Source organism: Canis aureus, chromosome 9, assembly GCF_053574225.1.
Source record: "Canis aureus isolate CA01 chromosome 9, VMU_Caureus_v.1.0, whole genome shotgun sequence".
NCBI lineage: Eukaryota > Metazoa > Chordata > Mammalia > Carnivora > Canidae > Canis > Canis aureus.
Genome location: NC_135619.1, coordinates 50181426 through 50207913, shown reverse-complemented (window position 1 = coordinate 50207913; position 26488 = coordinate 50181426). Strand labels below are relative to the sequence as shown.

Here is a 26488-nt window from a genome sequence, read left to right as displayed (position 1 = left end):
TCAGTCATATCAAGGTTATATGGAATCAACACAATTTATCGCTGATGTTTACTTGGCTAAGGTAGTGTTTGTTACCCTTCTCCATTCCAGAGTTACTCCCTGTCCCTCTTTCCATAACGTACACTTTGGTAATGAGTAATTAAGTATAGCTACCTGCCTTTTGACTACTTTATAGTTTTCAGTATTTCCTAAGTTTCTACAATAAACATATATTATCTTTAAAGAAAAAAAGCCATAAACCAATTTTAAATCCTATTTTTTTTAAAAGATTTTATTTATTTATTCACGAGAGACACACAGAGAGAGAGAGAGCGAGAGAGGCAGAGACACAGGCAGAGGGAGAAGCAGGCTCCATGCAGGGAGCCTCGCGGGGACTCCATCCCGGGGGTCCAGGATCATGCCCTGGACTGAAAGCGGCGCTAAACCCGCTGAGCCACTCAGGGGTCCCCTCCTCATATTTCAAGTCCTATCTGAAATGCCACTTCTTGTAAGTCCTCCCCACCTCTCCACCAAGTTAGATGTGGTTTGTCCCATCCTTATATAATAATGACCCTTTGACACTTTTATTCTGTTTTACCTCTACACTAGAATGTTATTTCCCCCACTTGTTTATACAGCCATCTTACTTCAGAAGGGATTAAAGGAGGGGCTCCTCTCCCCCTTGGGTCCACTGCAAGGGCCCAGTCTACAAGGGACATGGTCATCCACGCTCTTAACATCCTTTTGTTTCTGTCCTGAGGCTCTCTCAGAGAAACCTGCTCCAGACTCTTTGGGGACACTCGGTATTCCAGCATGATAAACAGTGAAGAAATTACTTTGGAGAGTATAGTTAAACCAGTCTGGTTTTTCTTGCCCATGTGCCAAGGAAAACATGCAGAAAGCACAATCAGTAGTACAAAAAGAGAAAGCCACCTGCCCGCCATTACATTATTGGCCATGGGCAGAGGAGGCATCCCTGAGCTGGCTGAGGTGAGTGGAGACTAGAAAGTATAAGCACTACATTTTCTTAGTGTAAAAAACAAACAATCTTCAACTCTTTCATACCTTTTTGTTTCTTTTGGCTCTCAATTTTCTTCTGTTTTAGTTCTGGCTTGGTAGAGCCAGAGACCACAAGCCTCTAGTTAGCACCCTTACTAACAGCTTTTTTTTTTCACGATGACATTTGATTTATTTAGGTGCTGTCTGAATCTGAATTTTCAGTAATGTAGCAATTTAGAAAATTCAATGATAAAACAGAAGAGGAAGGGAAATATAAATTATAGAAATCATAATCTATATTAAGAAAAAAAGATCAAGTTGCCATGTTTACATCTTAATAATCTTCCTGTTCTTTTTCTGTAATTGTAAATATGTTTCCAAATATTATTTGTAAATATTATCTTGAATACCTCTCCACTCCGGAAGTTTAGTCTTATGGCCCATGGATGTAACCATCAATTTCTAAGCCTTTCTGGTTAATTATGAGAAACAACCTTGCTAGTTTATAATGCCCAATATGCATATATCTGAATTTTCATTACTAGGGTAGAGAGTTTTAGATTGATATTGGGGTCATCTTTCTTTAACTAAAGAACTGTTAATAGCAATCATTGGCTCTCACAGACTGTATTTGCTTTAAAATGTTGTGAACAACAGCTTGTGCTTGCACATATTCTTTCACCTGCCTCCCATAGTTGTGAAGATTAAATGATTGACATACAGTTGGTGCCCTGGAAGCATATTTCCTTCCCCAGCTGCTCTTCTCCTTCCTGGACTGAAACCATTGTCACTCCCATGTGTTGCTGTGGCATAAGGTTTATGTAAAATAAAAGCTGCCTCAAAAAAAAAACAAAAAAAAAAAGCTGCCTCTTCCCACCACTTACTTTTCCCCACCCAAGTGTTTGTGGAAGAAAGTCTGGAGCTGCTTCCAAGCATCCATCTGGGCCATGGCATGAGCCCTGGGCTCCCCTCCCCAGATGACAGGACCACCCACCAAGGTGTGTAGGGAAGCCCGGCACATGGGGAAGTAAGGAGGCTCAATGTAGTGTCCTGCCATAGGGTAACAGATGATCTGGGGCTGCTCCCTACCATGGGCCTGTAAGCGCTTAGAGGCCTCGTTAGCATAGAATTCACTCTTCCAGTTGTGGTCATCCAGACCTACAAGGAACAGGAAGGCACTCTCAGCCCTTTCCACGGGAATGAAACTCTTCTGGTCAGCTCCTTCCAACGGGCTATTCAGGACATCCAAAATGTCTGCCAAGCCGTCTTTGGTCACCCTCATTCGATTTGAGTCTAGGCCCACAGGGGGCAGGATCTCATCCTTGTAGTGTAAGGTTCCCCCAACATTGGCCACGGAGCCATTGATTATGACGGAGGCAGTGATGCCCTTCAGAAATGAGGCCATGGAGAGGCAGAGCTCACCTCCTTTGGAACTGCCAAGCAGCCCGACTCCCGGACCCTTTACCTGAGAAAAGGACAGAGGAGGAAGGAGAATGAGACCATGAACAGTGCAATTGATGAGCAGTGCCCAGAATTGGAAAGTAGGTAGAAATAAGCCTGAATCTGGGCTCTACTATTTGCCAGCTTTTGCAACCTTAGAGTATTGACTTATTCTTCCCCTCTTATCTTCCTTTCTGCAATTGCTCCATCATCATTCTTGGTGATTTCAACAACCATGTAGAGGATATACTAGATACTTTGGGTTCTCAGCATCCATGTTTCTCATCCATCCTGCCTCATTTCACTTAAGTTTGCTTTCCACTTCTCCAGAAGACCGTATCACATCTCTCCTACAACCTCAAACCTTTTAACCTTTAACCCTGTTCCCTTTCACTGTCAGCTCTTCATACCAGCTGGAGAAAATAAAGCTTTCCAGTAGGAACTCCTCCTCTTTTCCCCCTGCAGGATCTACTTAATTCCACAGGAGCTCAAGTTCTCTGCCTTCTCTTGGGTTTCCAAACTCCCTCTGTGCTTATTAGAGGCCCCCCTGATGCTTGCCCATGGTATCTCCTCCACTCTCATTCTCCAGGACTTGCTGCTGCAATCATATCAGCTCTCTCCTTCGTCACTTTCTTCTGTACTGGCCCATTCCCATGGGCATACTTACTGCTCTATTTTCACAACAAACCCTCGCCCTCACATCCACTCTGCCCTAGTTTTCTACTCTCATTTACAGCAAATTTGTGGGGACCAGTTATCTAAGTTGTTCTTTTTGTCTTCCCTTCTTTACCCAAATCCTCTCAGGGTAGTTTGGGTCTGTGCTATTCCACAAGGACTGCTCTTGCCAACATTACCAACATCTCCTATTACAAATGGCCATCTGATTCACCTCTCAACAGCAGTCTTCTTTTCCTTATGGGCTTCTTCTACAATAGTACCCTTGATTGGTTTCAACCATTTATTCCTTCTAGAGGAAAAGCACTAGAAATTAAATGATATATTATTATCATCTCAACTTTTCAGAGGAGGAAAAAGCAAGTTCATGGGGCTAGTCTGCAATTTGTGAATCAAAACTTACATTTAACTCTTGTCTATCCACATTCATGCTGGTGCCACTGCACCATATCACCTTTTCTAAGAGTTCCAAAGCCTCCTGTCCACTGAGCTCTGAACTGTAAAATAAGCAAGGCTTATCTCCTGATCCTCGGATACCCTAAGCCCTATAACCCTCAAAACACTTCTGATTACTCCAGTTCTTTGGCTGCCCAGTTCTTTTAACCTACTGTCTTCTGGAGATAGTGATTCCCTTCCCCTTTCCCTCTACTTCCTATATCCTGTTTCAAACATGTCTGGGCCTATTATGATATACTATAAAATACTGGGATTTAAAATTCCAAACCAACTAAGAACATCTTTACTAGCAGGAAATATGAGAACATAAAATTGCATAGAAACTGTCTATGAGAAGTGACTCTAAATGGTAGTAGCTTGCATTAGGGACTGGGAGGGGCTGTAGTGAATTTATCAGATTCTGTGAAAATTAAGAGCAGTTATGAGGACATCTCATACGTAGATCATAAAACCTAAAGAAATTCCAACCTGAGGGTGATCCAGAAGGTAGTTCACAGCTTCTTCAAAGTACTCCAGATGGAGGATCTCCAGGCCCTTGGGGAGATCTTCATAGTTATGGTAAGCCAGAGCCATCACAGCAAAACCCTTGCCAGCCAACAGACTAGCTCGATATTCCAGAAGGCCACTTCCAACTCCGTAAATGTCCACAATCCCTGGAAAGGGCCCAGGTTCTTTGGAAGAAACAAAACAGAAAAATGAACTATTCCTGAAACTCTCTGCAGTGTAGTCAAAAGCCATGTGTGGTCTACATGGTGATGTCAGAGTTTTCTATTGACAATCAGAAATGCTAGACAACCTCTGGTCTTCAAAGATCCAGTGGCATAGGCTCAATCCACATTTCCCCTATACCCAGCACCTCAAAGCCTCACAGATTTTTTACAGAAAGCATGCCTTACTTTTGTAATTAAAAATAACTTATAATGAAAAAGCAAAATCATTACCCTCTCCCCACCTCCAAAGCTGACACTACCAAATGCTAGAGAGCATGTAGAGCAAGTGGAGTCCTCATAAATTGCTGGTGGAAATGCAAAATGATACAGCCACTTTGGAAAACAGTTGGGCAATTTCTTATAAAGTTAAACACTTACCATATGATTTAGCAATCCCATTCCTTGGCATTCACCCAAAAGAAGTGAAAATTTGTATTCACACAAAAGTGCATATGCAAGAGTTTGTAGTAACTTTATTCATAATCTCCAAAGACTTGAAACCCAGCCTGAAACTCAATCCTTCAACTGTTGAGCCAATAAAATTGCTTTTGTTTTGTTTTAAAGACTTTATTTGAGAGAGCAAGTGAGTGAGCAGGGGTGGGGGTAGGGGCAGAGGGAGAGGGAGAAGCAGAGACTCCCAGCTGAGCAGGGAGCCTGTTGTGGGGCTCAATCCCAGACCCCAGGACCCTGGGATCATGACCTGAGCCAAAGACAGATGCCTAATCAACTGAGCCACCCAGGCGCCCCCCACCTTTTTGACCACTTTAAAAAATATATTTTTTACTTATTTGAGAGAGAGAGAGAGAGTACAAGCGAGGGGCAAAGGGCCGGGGAGAGGGAGAATGAATGAATAAAACTGAAGTACACCCACAGAATGGAGGGAGTAGTACTAAGAAATAAGAAAGAACTATTGGATATATGGAGCATAAATGAATCTCAAATGCATTAACCTAGACTCAAAAGGCTGCATACCCTTATGATTCCATTTATTGGACATTTTCACCATTTATGTAAAAAGCTTGTATTTAGGGGCACCTGGGTGGCTCAAGTGGTTAACCATCTGACTCTTGATTTCAATTCAGGTCATGATCTCAGGGTCCTGGAATCGAGCCCCACATTGGGCTCCACGCTCAGTGTGCAGTCTGCTTGTCCCTCCCTCTCTCTCTGCTCCTTCCCCGCTTATGGCCTCCTCTGTCTCTCATAAATAAATAAGTAAATAATAAATAAATAAATAAATAAATAAATAAATAAATAAATAAATCTTTTTTTAAAAGCGTGTATTTAACATGCAAAACCTTAAAAATAATAAAGCAAACACTTTATGCCCAGCATCTTAAGAAATATTACAGTACTATCGAAGCCCTTTGAGTACCTGTGCCCTTCACTCTTTTTCTACTATCCTGTATTTTATCTCTCTTGATTTTCTTTATAGTATTATCACTTATATGTGTAACTTAAACAGTATTTTATTTTGCCTATTTTTGGAGTTTTATCTAAACACAATGATACTGGGACACCTGGGTGGGTCAGTGGTTGAGCATCTTCCCGGATTCCTAGGATCGAGTCCCACATCTGGCTCCTTGCATGCAGCTTGCTTCTCCTCCCTCTGCCTGTGTCTCTGCCTCTTTCTATGACACTCATGAATAAATAAATTTAAAAAAACCTTTTAAACAAACAAACAAATAAATGTAATGATACTGAATGTGTTCTTCTGGGACTTGATTGTTCCATTCAGTATTCTTTTTGAGATTAGTCCATTTTGATCCTCGTAGCTGCAGGTCCATCACTTCTGCTGCTGTAAACATACCTCAGTATATTCATCAGTTCTCTTGTTGATGGGACTTTTGGGCTGTTTCCAATTGTTTTGCTCTTACAAACAATGCCTCTTAGTACACATATACAGGAGTAGAATGATACAAATTTCTTTTTTTTTTAAAGATGTAATTATTTATTTATTCAGTCATGAGAGACACAGAGAGAGAGAGAGAGGCAGAGACACAGGCAGAGGGAGAAGCAGGCTCCAAGCAGGGAGCCCAACGTGGGACTCGATCCCAGGTCTCCAGGATCACACCCTGGGCCAAAGGCAGATGCTCAACCGCTGAGCCACCCGGGCTGCCCATGATACAAATTTCTAAGTTAAAAATTATTTCCTGGAGTACATGAATAACTATTCCTTTCAGCATCGTATGTGGATTCCTTTGACTCCATGTACTTGTCAACAATTGATAATGTCAGACTTAAATTTTGGCAAATTTTGAGGGTGTGAAATGTATTGTGTAGCTTTATTTTGCATAAAAAAGATATTATCTTTTTTTTAAGATAATATCTTTTTATGTGTTCATTGGCCAACTGCTTTTCATGTTGCTAAAATTATCCAATATTTTTGCTTTTCAAGTTCATAGCAAGAGGACTTTCTCCGTGCTAATTTTCTTAAACCTTGGTATACTGTGAGAAAAGCAAAGTTGCTATACTGAGGATGATTTTAAAGAATCATTAAAGAGGTGCCTGGCTGTCTCAATCTGTAGAGCAAGGGACTCTTGATCTGGGGGTTGTGAGTTTGAGTTCCACTTTGGGTATAAAGATTACGTAAAAACAAATTTTTAAAGAAATAATCATTAGGGCACCTGGGTGGCTCAGTTGGTTGAGTGTCTGCCTTCGGCTCAGGTTGTGATCCCAGAGTCCTGTGACAGATCCGGGGTTGGGCTCCGGCCTGTGAGGAGTTTGTTTCTGCCTCTCCCCCTCCCCCTTCTTATGCTCTCACTTCCTCTCTTTTGAATGAATGAATGAATGAATGTATGAATGAATGAGTAAATAAATAAATTCCTTAAAAAAATAATCATTAAAGACTTGGAACTACCTATAAATGTTTTTGTTTTCACTTACAACTGTCTTTTCCAGGATCCCTGGGTGGCTCAGTGGTTGAGCGCCTGCCTTCGGCCCAGGGCGTGATCCTGGAGACCCTGGATCGAGTCCCCCGTCGGGCTCCCTGCATGGAGCCTGCTTCTCTCTGTGTGTGTCTCTCATGAATAAATAAATAAGACAAAACTGTCTTTTCCGTTTCCTTACTATGTCTTCTAACTAACCTTCAGTTTTGGAACGGCAGAGCTACGTCCCCACCAGGGCCCATTCTGAGGCCCCCACGGAATGTCTCTGCAATGTCAGGAGCTGCCTCCTTACTGTGGGTAGAAGTGCAGGAGAAAAGAGAGAGGCAGGCAGGACAGCCTGGGAGCCCGGGCGCTCACCTGGGGGCAGGAAGAGCGCGCCGCGCACCCGGCCCGCGCGCACCGGCACCCGCCGCACCCCGGGCCGCAGGAAGTGGCGCTCGTGCAGCGCCCGGCCCAGGAGCCGCCCGGCGTCGGGCTCGTGGCCGTCCAGCACCTCCAGCTCCACGGCGAAGGGCGTCTGCACGTCCCGCTTCACCAGCCGCACCAAGGGCTTCTCGGGCTCCAGGGCCCAGAGCAGCCCCATGGGCTCGAGCCCCACGAAGCTGCCGCCCAGCGCGGGCGCGCGCGCCAGGTCCAGGAGGCCGCGGTCGTCCGCCCGGTAGCGCGCGTGGGCCCGGAAGAGCGCGCCCCTCTCGTCGCGCAGGGACGCGCGCAGCGTGACGGGCTGTCCCGGGGCCAGGCCGCGCACGGAGATGCGCACCGGCTCGTCCCAGGCGCAGCGGCCCGCGGGCTCCAGGCTCACCGTCGCCGAGCCTCGGGCCCCTGCCCACAGCTTTGGAGTCCTCGGCAGGAAGCCCCATCGGCGGAGTCCCGAGGCTCGCAGAATAGCGCCGGCGGAGGCCACCATTTTGCCTCTTGGTTTCAGTCCGAGTCCGCTGAACTGGCAGTGGAGAAAGTTAGAAACTGCTCAGCGACCCTCTAGTGGCAGGCTCCGTCATCTGCAGGCTGCGCGCCCAGTGGGGCCGAGTAGCCTGCCAAATTGGGCTTGGAGGGCCAGACTCTTGTCCCACCAGGTCAGAGGCGTACCTTTAAAAGCAAGAGCGAGGGCAGCCCGGGTGGCTCAGCAGGTTAGCGCCGCCTTCAGCCCAGGGCCTGACCCTGGAGACCTGGGATTGAATCCCACATCGGGCTCCCTGCATGGAGCCTGCTTCTCCCTCTGCCTGTGTCTCTGCCTCTCTCTCTATTTCTGTGTGTCTCTCATGAATAAATAAATAAAATCTTTAAAAAAATAAAAAAAAATAAAAAAATAAAAGCAAGAGCGAAAATGATACACGTGAACTTGCATTACGTACTGAAAATGCTGCAGTTTACTGGGGGGAGGACTCTCCTAGTTCTGCTTCTCAGAAGCTTGTTGGCCGCACGAGGGCGGGCGCTGAAGTTTCTGGCAGCTAGGAAAGCCTCCAGTCGCCAAACTCTTTTTTTTTTTTTTTTTTTCAAATTTTTATTTATGATAGTCACAGAGAGAGAGAGAGGCAGAGGGAGAAGCAGGGTCCATGCACCGGGAGCCCAACGTGGGATTCGATCCTAGGTCTCACAGGATCGCGCCCCGAGCCAAAGGCAGGCGCCAAACCGCTGCGCCACCCAGGGATCCCCCAGTCGCCAAATTCTTAATGGCTAAGAGGAGTGCAGGATTGGATTGGACTTTCATCAGTTTGTTGAGTAATTCACTCTCGTTAATAATCATAAGACGTTTCGTTAAAAGTGTGCATCATAGTGTTCTGCTTGTGTATTACCTGTGTAGAGGCTTATCTTCCACACCATCCCCACATTAAGGGGGCCTGGAGTTTTACTAGCTTTGTGACCACAGCTTCTTCCTTACGGGTGTAAAAATACCCAAATGACATCATAGTTATGATACTGCATTGTCATGTTGCTGTATTTAGGCAAATGTCCTCTCCCTCTCATCTGGGAAGGCTCACCTTTTCCCCACTTTCTCATAAGCTATGGGTTCCACCCAGTGATGGATTTTTCATCCAACTTCAGGCTCTTTCTGAAGCCTTGTATTTGATTTTACATTCATGATTTTTTTTCATATTCTTTTGATTAAAGAAACCTGCAAATTGTGTAAGCTTGATTCAAGCCCATTAAACCTGTTTGCCACTGCTCCCAGTAAGACCACCCTCAAGAACTTTCCCAACCAAGCCTTTTTACCTAGTTTCACATGTTCTCATTTCCTGCTGGTTATTTATCATCATGCAATTTCCTATAGCTATAATTAGTTTTGCACTGGTTCTGTAGGATATTTCAGTATATTTTGTGCCTAGAAACTAAAGAAAGTAAATAGCTAGTTCTTAATCCTTAAAAGAACCTTAATGAGGTTTCTCTTAATGAGAAAATTAAGGCCTGGAAGGAGAGGTGAACTGATTTGCTGACGTTCAAATAATTAGAAATACTAGGATTTGTATCTTTGCAATCAGATTCCAGAGTTTGTGCTCTGAACCATTATGCTTTAATTGTTCTCATATGATAGGTCCTATGTTTTAGATTTGTAAAACACTCATATACTGGTGATGGATGCACAAACTGGTATGACCTTTTCAGAGTGATCTGGTAAAAAATATTTGATACATTTTTTAGGAATTGCTCCTAAGTATTCATGAATATATGTAAATATTGGCTGTAAGGATGCTTATCATTTTGTTGTTTTAATAGAGGGAAAGTTAGAAACAAACTAGCAATATAAACTTGGTTTAATCAATTTAATTGTGATGCAGTCATATAACGGAAGAGATGTAACCATTAAAGATGTTAGAGTAGAATATGATGAGGAGACTTTCATGACATTGAGAGTAGGTAGAGATCCACATAATCTTTTTTTTTTTTTTTTTGAGATCCACATAATCTTGAAAAAATGTATATCAATACATTAAAAAAAAAAAAAAAAAAGACTAGTCAACAGTTACCCAAACTTGTTTCTTAGGCTTTGGAGAATTTTAGTAGTTTTAATTTTCTTCTTTGCCCAGAATTTCTATCAGAAATAACATGGCTGGGGCACCTGGGTGGCTCTGTTGGTTGAGCATCTGACTCATGATCTCAGCTCAGGTCTTGATCTCAGGGTCGCCGTAGGCTCGACACTGGGCATGGAGCTTACTTAAAAAAAAAAAAAAAAGAAGAAAACAAAGAAATAACATGGCTTTTATAATTAAATAGGTTTTAAAAAAATTGTGGTATTATACAAACATAAAACTTGCCATTTTAACCATTTTTAAGAGTATAGTTAAGTAGACTCACAGTGTTGTACAACCACACAACTATCCCTCTCCAGAACTTTTTCAATCGCCCAAGCTGAAGCCCCTGAAGCCCCTGGAAACCACTGTTCCCCTTTTGGTCTCTAGGAATTTGACTATTCAAGATATCTCCATCAATCCATATATGTAGCATGTATCAGAGTTTCCCTCCTTTTTAAGGTTCGATATTCTATCGTATGTATACAATACATTTTATCTATTCATCTGATGGATTTTAGGTTATTTCCACATTGACTACTGTGAATGTACTGCTACGAATATAGCTGTACAAATACCTGTATAAGAGTCCCAGCTTTCAATTCTTTGGGTATATACTCCTAAGTAGTAGAATTGCTAGATCATATGGTAATTCTGTTAAATTTTTAGTTTTCAGGCTTTTCATCTCAGAGACCATGCCTCTTCACCCTTTTGTAAGGGTCCCAGGGTCTGAGCACAGCTTGAGCCCAGACCCTAAAGTGAGTGCTCAAGTTGGTCAGCAAATATGGTGACCACCTAAATAGCCCCAGTCAGCAAGACAGACAGAACTTCATGGCCAGAAAACTTTTCTGCTGTTAGTTCATGAAGGAACTCCTGAAAACCAGTATTCTGGAAGCCTGGGATTTTACTATTAGAAATACAGGATTTGAAGAAATCCCTTGTAAAAATAGATGATCATCAGGATTTGGGGAGCAGGGAGATGGAATCCAATTAAGTGGATGTGGAGACAAAAGGGGAATGAAAAAGACCCCAAAGACAGACCCGTTCTACTTTACTATTTGTTCTATCAGCCTAGTAATCTGAAGGATGCCAGAGCTGAGTATTCATGTGTTCCCTGCTTTGCCTCTTTCTCAGCAGGATTTATAAACCTTTGTTGGGGAAAAAATACTGAGTTGCACAGACCTAGAGGTTTATTTCCAAAGGATGACCAAGAAATCCCTTGTGCCATCAACCAATAAATACAATGCAGTTTTCCAAAGTTGTTTACAAAAGGAAATATATAAATAACTGAAGATACCGCTGTTTGAACCCACAAATTCTGTCAGTAGACCCATGGAATTCTAAAGAGGTGGTTGCCTGGTAACCAATATAAACAGCTTTGAAACCTAAGAAAGGAAGGAAGGTTTAAGATGCAGAACCTTGCTTTCCCTTGAAGAAGGTGTTGAGGGAGGCGACCTTGAAGGTATTTCAAAATACTGCTACTTTACTAGTATCTGAAAAGAGCTTTTCGCATCAGCTGAATGATGAAAGGCAGCCTGAAGTAGTTGAGAAGACTTTGGATTACGTGTCAAAAGGGTTAGGATTGCTTGAGGGATTAACCAATACTGTGGCCTTTGTCGTGTCTCTTCTCTCTGGCCCTCAGTTTTGAAATCTGCAAGATAAAAGTGTTAGAACAGAATCATGTTTGTGGCAGAGTTTCCGTAGTAATCTCAGGAGACAGTAGTAGATCTGTGTGAGTGCATGGCAAGGGGCAGGAATTAGAAAGTAGAGGGGAAAAAAAAAAAAGAAAGAAAGTAGAGGGGAAAAATGAAGGAACTTTCTGATGAGAAAGAGGCAGGAGAGGGAAGCGTCTGAAACAAGCCAGGTTAAGAGACTGTGTTCCCCCATCCTGCTCTCCCACCATCAAGCTTCCTTCATACTTTCCACAGATACCTGTTGGGGGTATGGCTTCTCTAAATTTAATGTGTAAAAACACCTGTGAAAGCTGGTTAAAATGCAGATTTCTAGGCCTCACTTGTGGCCTACTGAATCAGTATTCTGGGATGTAGGACACAGGATTCTGCATTTTAACAAGCTCCTCAAATTATCTTGATGCAGAAGGTTTTTTTTTTTTTTTAATTTTTATTTATTTATGATAGTCAGAGAGAGAGAGAGAGAGAGAGAGAGAGAGAGGCAGACTCCATGCACCGGGAGCCCGACGTGGGATTCGATCCTGGGTCTCCAGGATCTTGCCCTGGGCCAAAAGCAGGCGCCAAACTGCTGCACCACCCAGGGATCCCGATGCAGAAGGTTCTTGACCATTAACACTGTCCTAGAAGCTGACTGTCCCTACCTTAAAATTTCAGAATCTGTGAGTGTTGGTGAGAGTCTATTATTTTTTAAAAGTTCTCAGAAATACTGTGCTAAGGTTTATTGCTTTTTAACCTTCTGTGGTGGTTTCTGCTCCTTTAATTACAAGGAAAAAGCAAGGTATTACTTTTTAGCATGAATTATTCAGCCTACTTCAATTATTTCTGTAGAATAAAGGTCCCAGATCTGGGGGTGAGGGCAGGGGATTGGGAAGCTGAGCAGAAGGTTGAAACTAAATTTAGAACCTTGAGAGATCACTCATTTTGAATCTGGTTTCTTCTGTTAGGTTTTACTTGAGGGCCTGTGGCCTAACCCTTCCAACCCCACTCCTGCCTGTCTAGCCAGTTTCCTAGGGATGCAGAAATAATGCTTGTGGTTGCTGTTTACCAGATCACCTGGTCTGCAGTTATGCCAGATTTGACTAAGTATAGAATGACATGTGTTCATCTTTCTTTCTTCTTTCTTTTTCCTCTTTTCTTCTTTCTTTTCTCTAAAGATTTTGACACAGAGAGAGCACAAGCAGGGGGAGTGGGAAGCAGGCTCCCTAGCAGGGAGCTCAATTTGGGGCTCAATCCCAGGATCCTGGGATCATGACCTGAGCTGAAGGCAGGCACTCCCTGACTTTGGTTAAGGGACCATTTGTTGGGAGAGGGCCTTGCCTCAATGTTGGTAACATTTAAATTTGGATAATATGGAGCCTTTAAAATCCATACATAGGTTTTTTTTCTTCCCTCTCTATCCACCTTCTCTCTTTTTTTTTCTTTTTTTTAAAGATTTTATTTATTTATTTATTCATGAGAGACAGAGAGAGAGAGAGAGAGAGAGAGAGGCAGAGACACAGGCAGAGGGAGAAGCAGGCTCCATGCAGGGAGCCCGACGTGGGACTCGATCCCGGGTCTCCAGGATCAGGTCCTGGGCTGAAGGGCTGAAGGCAGTGCTAAACCGCTGAGCCACCTGGGCTGCCCTCCACCTTCTCTTTTAATTGCTGAGGGCCCCAGTATTCCTTACCTGTCCTGTAAGTGCCTAATGCACCATCTAACTGTGGGACCCCAGAGACTTATCTTCTAGGGGCAATAGTCCATGCTCTAAATCAATGATAATTCTTCACAATTATATAATACTATGAATTTTGCAAGAAAAGTTTTTTTTTTTTTTTTAATTTGAAAGATCTTATTTATTTATTCATGAGAGACACACAGGCAGAGGGAGAAGCAGGCTCCATGCAGGGAGCCCAATGTGGGACTCAATCCCAGGACCCTGGGATCACACCCTGAACCAAAGGCAGACCCTCAACTGCTAAGTCACCCAGGCATCCTGCAAGAAAATTTTCATACATGTTCCCCAATTTTGAACTTCATATCAACACTAAATTGGAACAGATATCACAGGCGGCACTAAACCGCTGCGCCACCGGGGCTGCCCTAGTTTGGGTTTTTTTTTTTTAAGATTTGTTTTATTGGGCAGCCCCGGTGGCGCAGCGGTTTAGTGCCGCCTGCAGCCCGGGGTGTGATCCTGGAGACCTGGGATCGAGTCCCAAATCAGGCTGCCTGCATGGGGCCTGCTTCTCCCTCTGCCTGTGTCTCTGCCTCTCTCTCTCTGAATGAATAAATAAATAAATCTTAAAAAAAAAAGGACCCAAACTATTAAATGTAAGCATTTGTTCTCTACAGCGTTTTCAATGCTAGCTGAAACCTGGAAACAGCTTGCCCAATAATTAAGGAAAAAGGTGATTTACATACTTGGTAAAATATTCTGTAGCTGTTAAACATTAACAATGAAAACTATGTAACAATATGGAAAGGTGCTGGGTGATTCTGAAGGACAGCAGAGACAGAAGATATGGTCCCTGGGCAGTATAGTTAGCCAAATATTTAACAATGGGAGGTATCACAGGATTGAGAGTTAAAAGTATCGGTATGCAATCACTACTGTACACCTGAAATTAATTTAAAATTTATGTTAACTATCCTGGAATGAAAAACAAATCGGTACAGACTAGAAGTGATGTATGAATTTGTGTGGGACATGGAGGCCTGGGTGGGTCTAGAAAGAGTTCTGGAGCAGGTAGGAACTGAGCTCAGCCTGGAAGAATGGATAGAATTTGTCAAGTATGGAGAGAAGGCTACTGCAGGTAAAAGGCACAGAGGAAGCTTCACGGTGTCAAGGGAGGAATACTCAGAGATGTACCAAGAGACTCAAGGGGTTATGATTAAAGAAGGTCATAAACTAGGGTCACATTCACGAAGGACCCTGAACACCAGGCTGATTGTCTGAAATTTATGCTTTAAAGACATAGAAAGCAACATCTGAGTAAAAATTAGAAGCATGGTTACTGCTGAAAACTAGTAATCTAATCCCTCATAAGGAGAGGACGGGCTGAGCTTTGGGGACAGACAGGAGAACTGGAATCAAGGGGTTGATACAAGGAATATTTCAAATGTTCCACCATTTCTTTCTTTTGTCTTTCTCACTCACGTGGCTTCTCCCCACTCCCCCACCCCCTGCTCCGCCAGCTGTCTTCCCATTTCTTATCTTTCTGTACTGCTATGGGCTACCAATTTCTACTGACCTAGAGCTCTCACCAGTTCCTCCCATCCCCTCAACAGGTACTTGGTCACGCCTCCAAGACCTGCATCTGGACCAGGCAGTGTGGAAGGAAACTTTTGCTGGGAAACAATGACCAGAACCCAACAGGGAAAGACCTGTCTTTCCCACCATTTCCATCAGTCACTCCCCCCACGGCTAGGATGGGGCATGAATTTTCCCCACTCAAAACCAAGAAACAAGGAGGAGTGTGCTTTGGTGTCCAGTGTACCTCCAGTCTTCCACTTTAGCCCGTATCGCTGCACACACCTCAAGAACCAGTATTTGAAAAGGGCGGCTACAAACCTTACCTTCTCTCAGGAGGTGGTATGGCAGCGAGGGCTTCCCAGCATCCCTTACAGCCAGTACAACTTTGACCATCTCTACAACACAGACCACATCATCCAGCCTCTCCAGATCAGGAGGGCCCGATCTGAGAAACCCACTGGCTTTAAGTCCTTGGGTTCTTCAGGTCTCTCAGCAAGGGTCACCTCCCAGGCTGTGAAGACAGAAAGTTCCGCCAATCTTAAGCAGCCACGAAAACCAAAGCTAGCAAGGGTGGTCCATGAAAAACCTTCCCCTGGCATCTCTCATTCTGGCAGGGATCTGGACATGCTGGGTATGTCGCTTTCTCCAGATGTGAACCTGGAGAGAGAAACCTGGCTTCCACCTCCTGAGAAGGAGGCCCAAGCCTGGGAAGCCATCGTGCTGGAAAAGCTGAACAAGCGCACTGCCCGATGGATCCAGAGCAAACGTCCTCTGAGATCTGGGGTCTCCCCCAACAAGTGGCAGAGTTTTCTGCGCCAGCAATATGACTGGAGCCACATCCGGGATGAGCTTACTTCCACCAGTGACCTGGAGCTCTTGAAACGGCTAGAGGAAGAAGAAACAGCAGAATTTGAGGATCAAAGTGTTATCCTGCCAACCCAGGAAAAAGAAAAGCCAGAGCTGCTGCTTCCTGTTTATTATAGGTATACTGGCTGGGACATCAAGCACACTTTGAGAATCCTCGGGTCCCCTTCAAAGACTCCTGGGTTGCTTCACATTCCTTATTTCAGAACACACTGTTCCATTCACCCACTGCCAACTTCTTCTCTAAGATCTCCTTAAAGTAAGGTTTCTCAGCCTAGCTACTATTGAAATCCTGTGTTGGATAATTCTTTGTTGTGGGGGCCTGTCTTGTACCTTGTAGGATGGTCTAGTAGCACCCCCACTGGATGCCAGCAGCATTCTCCAGTTGTGACTACCAAAGATGTCTCCATACATGTCCCCTTAAGGGACCAAAATCACTCCTAGTCGAGAACGACTGCCTTTTAAGGGATAGGTTCTTGGCCTCTCCTAGCAGACTAAGCTATTTTGCTGATCCAGTTACTATTCAGGCACTCTCAGAAATGTATCCATATTGACATTCAGAAGGCAGAGACCTCAAGGCACTGAGGGTTGGTCTTGTCTCATTTCGAATGAGGAGCCAATGTGTCACTGATTCAAAAACTGACTGGCGGGACACCTGGGTGGCTCAGCAGTTGAGCATCTGCCTTTAGCTCAGGGCATATCCTGTTCCCGGGATTGAGTCCCACATTGGGCTCCCTGCGAGGAGACTGCTTCTCCTTCTGCCTCTGTCTCTGCTTCTCTCTGTGGATCTCTCATGAATAAATAAAAAAAGTCTTAAAAAAAAAAAAAAAAAAAGACCGGCAGCAGGACAGAGAGCTAAACCGCCTAAGGGTTGATTATTGCAAATTTCTCACATTGCTTCCTTCTCACTTATAGCTAGAGGGAAGACCAGAACTATTATAACATCTCATCCACAAAAGGGAAATAAAGGTTGAGTGGGAATCCATTTATTCATTTATTTATTGGACAAACATAAACCACATTCCTGCTACTTGCCAGGTACTCTGCAAAGTGCTGGGAATACAACCTAAACGAGAGATGTGGACCCTTTAATGAGCTTATGGAATGTTCACTGGGGTTGACATACAGTAAATAACCACACACATGATGAAGTGAAGGAATGTAGGAACTGATTCACTTTCCCAAGTCCATGCAACCTCTAAGGGCACCATGTTTTAAAAAAAAAAAAAAAAAAAGGGTAATGCTGGAAGCCTGGCCCCTCTATCGTGCTCTCCAATGGTTGCAGGAGTGGCTCCCTAAAGGGAAGAAGGTGGCTGCAGACAGGCCCTTCTGGCAGGCCTGAATATTCATTTGGCACTCTGGGAGCAAGGCCAATAGATAAACAGAGGTGTTTCCCAGATGCTCACGGATATATGAGGTGAGCTTAGAGAGGGGTGAGCTGTGAGTCTGATGGAAGTCAGGAGGTCCATCTCCTATCTTTTCCCTCTTCTCCCTCTCCCTCTTGCTAGACTGCCCAATTACTTGCCACAAGTGCAGACAACTGAAACTATGCCTGGCAACAATAAGACTGCTGAGGATATCAAAGGAAAGAACGTCCACCAGCCCCCAAAGCAGAGCTACTTCCGACAGGTGAATCCTCGAGCTGGAAAGTTTGCTTACTCCACAGCCAACACCTATGAACAGGAGATATACTTTGGTAATAGAGCTGGGGTGCTATGCTGGGGCCTGAGGTGGACATGGAACAGGGAGGTGGAAGGCAGCGGGGGAATGAACCAGTCATGAGTGTGGATAAGGGGCCGTAGATGACCAAGGTGTTCATAGCAACATCCCCTAGTGACTAGCACAGGAAGGTTGTTTTGGCAGAGGGCAGGCAGGTATCTGGTGAGAGTTAACTATTTTCCCTCTTCCCCTGGCTCTATCCCTTTATCTTATGAAGGAGGTTGTGGAGTGTGGGGTTGTAAAGCAAATAGGATTTGGCTTGGGGAACACCTCTTCTCTGTCTGCTCTTCTCCTTTCTCTTCCTTTGAGATAATCCCCCATTGAGGGGTTAAGAAAAAAAATCATAGATTTTGGAATCTGGAGGATCCTGGTTTAGCCCCTCCCTACTAATATGAGCAAACTATATAATCCCTCTGAGCCTTATTTGTAAAACAATAGTAACAAAAATGCACTTCAAGGACAGGAAAGCATCTGTAATGCTTCTTGCCCAATGCTCAATAAAATATCTACTACCTTCCCCTTCCATCTTGCTATCCTTTAGAAGCCCCGGCTTGTAAGATACATGATCTAGGTCTGCATGTTCCAAACTGTTTATCCTTCCTTGCCCCCATCTTGTTCCTAAACTGTCAACTGAAAGTCGTCTTAGAATGTTTAACAAAATTATTCAGATGAAGTTAGTTATGACTGATAAGAAATGAATTAGATACTCTTTTATTAGGACTTAGTTTTTCATAGGGGACAATGCCTGTAAGTTAAGACAGGTTCTGCCTTGGTTTCTAAGCCTCTATGAGACCACTGGCTTCTATTTCCAAGCAAGTCACCTTCAAAGGATGCCCCCACATCATGGTAATCATGAGTCTTAGGTGCTAAAGAGTTAAGGCAGAAGGAAATTGGGTCTGATCCTGATGACTGAAAACCCAGCAAGAGAGGAAGGAGTGTGGTACTAGGGACTCCTTATTTGTCTGTTCACAGATCAAGTCCAGGTTATCCACCAGATTGGTGCGAAGAGAGACCACATTTTCCTGGAAAACTTCAATCGGTACAAGAAGCAGCTGTCTAAAGTCTTCCCTGAAACCCCAGAAAGGTGGACTTCCCAGCCAGTTCCCGAAGCACGTAAGCAGGAAGCACATAATAGGAAGCACATATTATAAAATTCATCCTTTAAAAATGTATACAATTCAGTGGTTTTTAGCCCAAAGGGACAAGGATCGAGGGTCTGATGATATCCAGCCTATAAAACGAGCTCCTTAAAGAAATAGCTACACTTCTGGGACACCTGGGCAGCTCAGATTGTTAAGTGCTGAACTCCTGATTTTGGCTCAAGTCATGGTATCAGAGTTGTGAGATCAAGCTCCACATGGGGCCCGCTCTTTTTCTTTCTTCCTTCCTTTCTTTTTCTATTTATTTCAGAGAGAGCACAAGCATGTGCATGTGAGTATATGCACAACCTGGGGAGGAGGTGCAGAGGGAGGAGGAGAGGATCTCAGACTCCCTGCTGAGCACAGAGCCCTCTTATGGACATCATCAGTTTGTAGAGGAGTCCCTTCCTACTAACTAAAATTATCAAACACTAACTATAACTAGGAAGAGCCTTTGTGGAACATCCATTCAATTGAAATCAGATCAAACTTAGGTTAGGTGTAACCATGAGATTTAGGGCTGGTAATTACCAATGAGACAAGTCCCATCTCTTTTTCCAGGAAAAGTACATCAGACCCTTGATCCTTGTCCCTTTGGGCTAGTTCTATCCTCCCATTCCATTCTCAGGCCATACCTGCCACAGGTACTAGGGTCATCCTCTGTTCTAAATTTCTGTTTCATAACTATATCATCTTAATTCTGTAAGAGAGATAAAGGGAAGGGAGGGGGGGAAAAGATGGAGGGAAGGAAGATGGCCAAGAAATGAGCTTATAAAACAAAAAGTGCCCACTCTCCAAGAGACTATGCTTCCATGTTCCATGACTTTTCTTTGCAGGGTCATTGTTCCAGTGGGCCCTCTGGTGTGCAGAAACTAATGGTAGTCGTGGAGAAAGCACCCTAGCAAAGTCTTGGATTGGGTCTAGGCAAGTCACCTTCTAGGGCTTCTGCTGCTTCATTAGGGCTGAGACACTAATCATTCCTATGGCAAGGCACTTCGGGAATACTTGTTGATTTTGTGACATTTATTGATACTTAGGTGATCTTGTGAATGCATTTTTTAAACCATTAAGTGCTCAAACTCAAGGAATTATTAGTATACCACCTTCCCCACAAGGCAACTGTACTGCATATGTCCTCCCCTCTGAGAATAGGCAAATCCACAATGACACAAAGTTCTCACTGGGGGAAGAGAGGGATTGGCACAGGGTTTCTTTTTGGGGTGATAAAAATATCCTAAAATTAAGACACTGCAATAATTGTACAACTCTGAATATGCTAAAAACCACTGAATTGTATACATTTTTAAAGGATGAATTTTATATGTGAATTCTACCTCACAAGGTGCTACCCACCCTCCCACCCCAGGCTGAATTCAGATGCCTCACCACCTGTCTCACTGGCTTCACAGACACTTTTCCACCAGTGTGCTAGATGCCTCCCTCTTTTCTCCAGAACAAAGAACATATAACAAACATAAGCTGTAGAATCTTTCCCAAACTTTTTAATTTTTTAAAAGATTTTATTTATTCATTTGAGAGAGAACCACAAGTGGTGGGGAGGAGAGGGAGAAACAGACTTGATCCCAGGTGGAGTTCAATCGCAGGAACCAGAGATCACGACGTGAGCTGAAGGTAGATGCCTAACTGACTGAGCCACGCAGGTGCCCCCAACTTTTTTTAAATTAATTTATATTTTTAAAATATTTTATTTATTTATTTATTTATTTATTTATTTATTCATTCATTCATTCATTCATTCATTCATTCATGAGAGACACACACACACACACACACAGAGAGGCAGAGATACAGGCAGAGGGAGTAGTAGGCTCCATGCAGGAAGCCTGATGTGGGACTCAATCCTGGGACTCCGGTATCACGCCCTGAGCTAAAGGCAGACCCTCAACCACTAAGCCACCCAGGGATGCCCCAAACTTATTTATTTTTATTTTTAAAGATTTTATTTACTCATGAGACACACACAGAGAGAGAGAAGCAGACATAGGCAGAGGGAGAAACAGGCTCCATGCAGGGAGCCTAATGTGGGACTCGATCCTGGGACTCCAGGATCATGCCCTGAGCCGAAGGCAGATGCTTAATAAGCTGAGCCACCCAGGCATCCCCAAACTTCTTTTTAAAATAGTATTTGAGGGACGCCTGGGTAGATCAGTGGTTGAGCATCTGCATTTGGCTCAAGGCATGATACCTGGGGTCCAGGTTCAAGTCCTACATCGGGCTCCCTCCAGGGAGCCGGCTTCTCCCTCTGTCTGTATCTCTGCCTCTCTCATAAGTAAATAAATACAATCTATAAATAGATAAGTAGACAGATAGATAGATGATAGAATTTGAAATTGGGGGTGCCTAGCTGGCTCAGTTGGAATATATGACTTGATCTCAGGGTTAGGAGTTCAAGCCCCACGTTGGATGTGGAGCTTAATTAAAAAATAATAATAAATAGGGGCACCTGTGTCTCGGTTGGTTAAGCATCTGCCTTCAGCTCAAGTCTGATCCCGGGGTCCTGGGATGGAGCCCCATGTCAGGCTCTCTGCTCAGTGAGGAGTCTGCTTCTCCCTGTCCCTCTGCTCCTCCCCGTTTGTGCTCTCTTCTCTCTGTCAAATAAATAAATATATAATCTTTAAAAAATAAGTAAATATTTGAAAGTGATCTGGGAGATATAAAGTCAGAATAGTAACATAGAAACACCTTCTTATAACTATTTCATTCATTGTCTCATCCCAGGAAATACCAGGTATGAAAGAACCTAAAAAGGAAGAAAAAAAAGGAGGAAAATTCCTGGAGTTAGGAGGTGTGGGTGAAATTTTTTTTTTTTTTTTTTTTTTTTACTCTCCATTTTGATTGAATTGGAAAACTTAGGTGATAATTTCTTTAAGATGATGAAAATTGTTAAGGCACAAAGTGTACTTCTTACTTTTTAAGCCTTAATTTCCCCCAAGCTGTGATATAAAACTCTTTAGCGTACCCAGATCATGACAGTTTGAACTAAGCACAGGTCTTATGGTGCAGAGTCAAAGGCACCATTTGTTTCTGTCGACAAAATATTCTGTGCCTTTTATCCTAGAGGAAGCCAAAGGGTTGTCTGTGTGCTCCCTTCAGGGGACTTTTAATGTGAAATGTGGTTACTGGATGTGTTCTACCTGCCTAGGACTCAAAGGACCGAACATAAAATTAATGTTGGCAGTTGTGCATGTTTATTCCCACACAGGTTAAATACCAGAGATTCAAAGCTTTCTTACCACATCCTTTTTAACTCCCTGAGCAGGGGGATACAGGAGGAAAAGGACTAGACTACTACAACCACTTCTCAATTCCGTGGGGGGGATTTCAAGCAGGCTAAGAGGAGAGATATGGGGGAGTTTCACAGTATCAGCTCACTGGGAGCGTCCGGAGGTGGTTCTACTGCTGCAACTGCACACTCTATACTGCAAAGGAAGCCAGACCTCAGCAGGGTGACAATTCTCCCAGCATGACCAAGCTGGGGGGAGAACCACTGGAGGGTATGCTTGTATGGCTTCTGAGCTAAACTGCACTGGAGTCTCACAAGAGAAGAAAGAAATGGTATTGCCTTCTTTGCTCAAAGAAAAGAATGGATTCAGAACAAATCTAAACATGTTAGAATGAAATCTTGGAAGAAACACAAATCTTGCAGCCTAGGTGGCTCAGTGGTTTAGCGCTGCCTTCAGCCCAGGGTGTGATCCAGGAGACCCAGGATCGAGTCCCACGTCAGGCTCCCTGCATGGAGGCTGCTTCTCCCTCTGCCTGTGTCAGTGCCTCTCTCTCTCTCTCTCTCTGTGTTCCTCATGAATAAATAAAATCTTAAAAAAAAAAAAAAAGAAACACAAATCTTTCTTTTTTAAGATTTTATTTATTTATGAGAGACAGAGAGAGAGGCAGAGACACAGGCAGAGAGAGAAGCAGTCTCCCTGCAGGGAGCCCAATGTGGGACTCGATCCCAGGACCCTGGGATCATGACCTGAGCTGAAGGCAGATGCTCAACCACTGAGCCACCCAGGTGCCCCAGAAACACAAATCTTTGATAGTGACAGATTAGAGCATTAGACTGATAAGCAATATAGCAAGCAGATCATGAATTTGGTAATTTGGAAATGTTTTTGTATCTTTTGCCTTTTGCACACAACCACTCTTCTTAGAAAGAGGCTTTCTGAATCTGATACCAGGGATATCACAAAGTCTAGAAAACTATAACTGTTTTTTATAGAACAACTATAACTGTATTTTTATAATACGTTCTTCTGTCCTCAAATCTCCAGCTGTTGTCATAATGAGGAAAAACTCACAGATGCTAAAATCTTCTAAACTTAGCAGCTTGTAGCAGTATTCCTCCTCTCAAATTAAAAACATTAAAAATAAAAATAAAAAGGTCAGCACCTGTTTGGCTCATTAAAAACATTAAAAATAAACATAAAAATGTCAGCACCTGGTTGGTTCAATCAGAACATGCGACTCTTGATCTTGGTGTCATGAGTTTGAGCCCCATATTGGCTGTAGAAATTACTTACAAATAAATAAGTAAACTTAAAAAAAAAAAGATTTATTTTAGAGAGAGAGAAAGCACACGAGCAGCAGGAAGAGCAGAGGGAGAAGGAGAGAGAATCCTCAAGCAGACTCCCTGCTGAGCATGGAGCCCAATGTGGGGCTTGACCCCAGGACCCTGAGATCAGAACGTGAGCTGAAATCAAGAGTCAGACACTTAACTGACTGAGCCACCCAGGTACCCCAATAAATATATAAACTTAAAAAAAAAAAGGAAGAAATCCTAATAAACTAGGAATGGACAATTATACTCTAAATTGCAATATATCGGATACTGAATTTTGAGCAAAACCTTATTACATATAAACAAATTTTCTTCCTAAAGATTAAATGTATGAAAATTTTTGTATATATCTCAATCCCCCCCCCCCCCCCAACCTGGCTTTATCATGTCTCATTAGGACCTTTCCTAACTCCCTGGGGGACTTGTACTTAGTTCCTTGTATAATCATGGGAAAGTTTGTTTTCAAGTATTGTTTGCCTTGGTGTTGGTCAGGAGCAGGATGTAATGCTAGCTGGGAACACAGGGCCTAGGGCAGTGGGGTAAGACTATCTCACACTGTCCCGCTGCACAGCCTACAGGCCTGTGAAAGGAGCCCCACGCTGGACGGCTCTGCCCACCCCAGCCAAGGATCTGCTGTTCCAGCTGAGTGAGAAGGATGCCAGTAAGACCAGAAGACTGAAGAAGCAGGAAGAATCACTGAAGGAGGATGGGACTTGGGAACTGGGGGCCCTGCAGAGGATGCTGGAGGAATGGAAGACTGCCTGGGCTCTGAGTGAGTGAAGGGGCCAGGGTGGAGCCGGAGACATTGGTATACATTGGAGGGAGGAGGGGCTCACCTTGGATTAGTGTTTCTCTATGAAAATCCATCCCTTTCTTTCAAAACATACAAATCTGGTTGCGTCATCAAAGGGTCACTAGAGAAGAGCCTTTCACATCATGATAGTTGATGCATCTGGAGGTCTTTTTGCACAGGCAGGTTTTACATCAGGAATTTGTATATAGGCGCTACACTGAGGATTCTTCCTAGACAGGGACTCAGTCTTACAACCCCTGAGATTTTACCCTCAATAAATGATGCATCAAGGGAGGGATGAAACATGCTGTCCAAGCAAGGGAAATGTAGTGATCAAAAGGAATTGTAGTTGGCTGTGGTATAAACAATGCCTCTCCAAAATTCCTATGTGGAGTTGGGATTCTCATATATACACTCTGCTTTTGGCAATATGGGAGTAGAAGGCTGAATGCTTGGGGCAGAGTGAGGGGGACAATTGTCCAAAGCTATAAGATCCGAGGACTCAGGGCTGCTGGCTTGTAGAACAGGAGACTAGTTTAATTAGTACAGGACAATCCATTACATATATGAGATCAGGTAAACAAAAAAGGGTTGAAAGATTTTCTGAGTAAAACCTTCTAGTAGGAACTCTGAAATAAGAGCTTGACACCTACAAAGAGAGAAGTTAGTAATGAAATGAGAAGACCTTGAAAGCCAGATGGAAGAGACCTCAAAGGCAACCTAATGATAACCACAGTTGTTAACAGTTGAGTCCTTGCTATCTTGCCATTTTGTTAAATACTTTGTCTAGTTAACTCATTTAATACTCTAACTAAATATGGTAGGTTCTAAGACCATTCCTATTTTATAAATGAGCAGTACTAAGCTCAGAGAGGTTAACTAACTTATCCAAGGTCACACAGCTAATAACTGTGATTCCAAACCAAGTATGTTTGACAACAAACTACCCTTAATCACTGTTTTATCCCACACATACACACCCCTTTTATTTTCCAGATGGTAACAATGAAGAGTTATTTAAGCAAAGAGAGACTAAGATAGGACTGGGAGGGGGGATGTGTCTGGGAACTAACCAACAGGGTACATGGATTTTCAGAGAAATAACTTCCCAAAGGACCCCATTTCTCTGGGGCCCTTTACTCTTCTGAGCTAATGTTCTGCTTGAATTGTGCTAGGAGGAAGGAGACTATCTAACTCTAATCAAATGGTTTTCTTCTCATTTCACTCCCTGCGGCAAAGTCATTGAGTGGCATCATGAGACAATAGAGGGCCTGATGCGGGGCTTGGTGGACATGCATGATGATGTTCGGATCCAAGCCATCATCACATGTGCCACAGCTGCTTTAGAACAGACCCGGAATGCCACCAGCCAGGGGGACTCAGGTGAGATCCTGAACTTAACTGCTTGAGAAGATAAGCAACTTACACAGCCATAGACAATGATAACTGATGTGGACCTTCGAGCTTATCCAAGATTTTTTTTTTTTTTTTTTTTACAAACATGGAAACCAAGGCCCAGAGACTAGTTGGAATATACACAGCTTATTAACAATAGAGATGAAATTAAAATTCCTGACTTCTAGTCCAGTGCTTTTTGCACTATATTTCATTACCTTTCGTTTGCCCAACAGCTTCAAGCAAATTTGCATTGTTCCACCCTGAGAGATCCCATTTGTAAAAGACCAAAGTAATATACAGTGTGTACACAATATATATATATATCTATACACACACACTTTTTTCCCTTCTAGTTTAGCCCTTCTTTTGACAGCACACCTGAAACTCAAACTTAACTAATCACCCTGACCATAGACTCCTACCCAAGCTCCAAACTTCAATCAGTAGCCCCACCACAATCCATCTAGTTTCTGAGTCAGGGCCCTGAGTCATCCTAGACAAACCTTCCTCTTCCCATAACCAAATAGATTCTACTGATTCTGTTTCCCTCTTTATGTATTCATCAGTCAACAGAGGAATATAAAAAGGAATAATTCTCTTCTCCTAAAATTCCCAGTCCCACCCATGCCACTCCCCAGGGTAACCAATGTTTAGTTTGGCATTTTACATCTTTCATGATGCTTTTGGAAATATAAGCCAACGTACATGTAGACTTTTCTACTTATTATAAAAATGTGTTGAATTTTATCAGCCATTTTCTAGTTTTTCCCTTTAATTTGTGGATATGAATTTGTTGCTAATTTCTTAGAATCTAATAGATCATGATATATTACTCTTTTATTATTCCACTGTGATTTGTTGATATTTTAGAATATTCTACTACATTTCTAAGTGAAATGAGTTTATTTTTGTTAAGTTTTAGTTTTTGCT

General features: G+C 43.3%; 2 protein-coding genes across 9 annotated transcripts in view; one reads left to right on the top strand and one right to left on the bottom strand.

Annotated features, from left to right (window-relative positions):
- Positions 1–252: 252 nt before the first annotated feature.
- On the bottom strand, positions 253–11471 carry LOC144320862 (acyl-coenzyme A thioesterase 1). Its single transcript, XM_077909905.1, has 5 exons — positions 11332–11471; positions 10108–10294; positions 7502–8230; positions 4018–4220; positions 253–2443 (listed from the first exon to the last, which is right to left on the bottom strand). Exons 3-5 carry the CDS (start codon positions 8049–8051, stop codon positions 1859–1861), a joined length of 1338 nt encoding a protein of 445 aa, XP_077766031.1. The 5' UTR covers positions 8052–8230; positions 10108–10294; positions 11332–11471; the 3' UTR covers positions 253–1858.
- Positions 11472–11487: 16 nt separating this feature from the next.
- The window catches only part of HEATR4 (HEAT repeat containing 4), a 58702-nt gene continuing 43701 nt past the window's right edge, over positions 11488–26488 (top strand). For 7 of the 8 annotated variants that reach the window (XR_013386497.1, XR_013386496.1, XM_077909900.1 and 4 more), the window contains exons 1-6: positions 11488–11611; positions 15105–16052; positions 17442–17629; positions 18625–18765; positions 23939–24139; positions 25400–25543. Coding sequence is in view for 6 of the 8 variants with exons in the window: in XM_077909900.1 (XP_077766026.1) it covers positions 15175–16052; positions 17442–17629; positions 18625–18765; positions 23939–24139; positions 25400–25543 (1552 nt within the window). In the remaining 2 variants the exon portion in view is untranslated. Of the gene's footprint in view, positions 11612–14173; positions 14225–15104; positions 16053–17441; positions 17630–18624; positions 18766–23938; positions 24140–25399; positions 25544–26488 lie in introns of those variants that run through there. The other variant, XM_077909899.1, reaches the window with a different exon arrangement.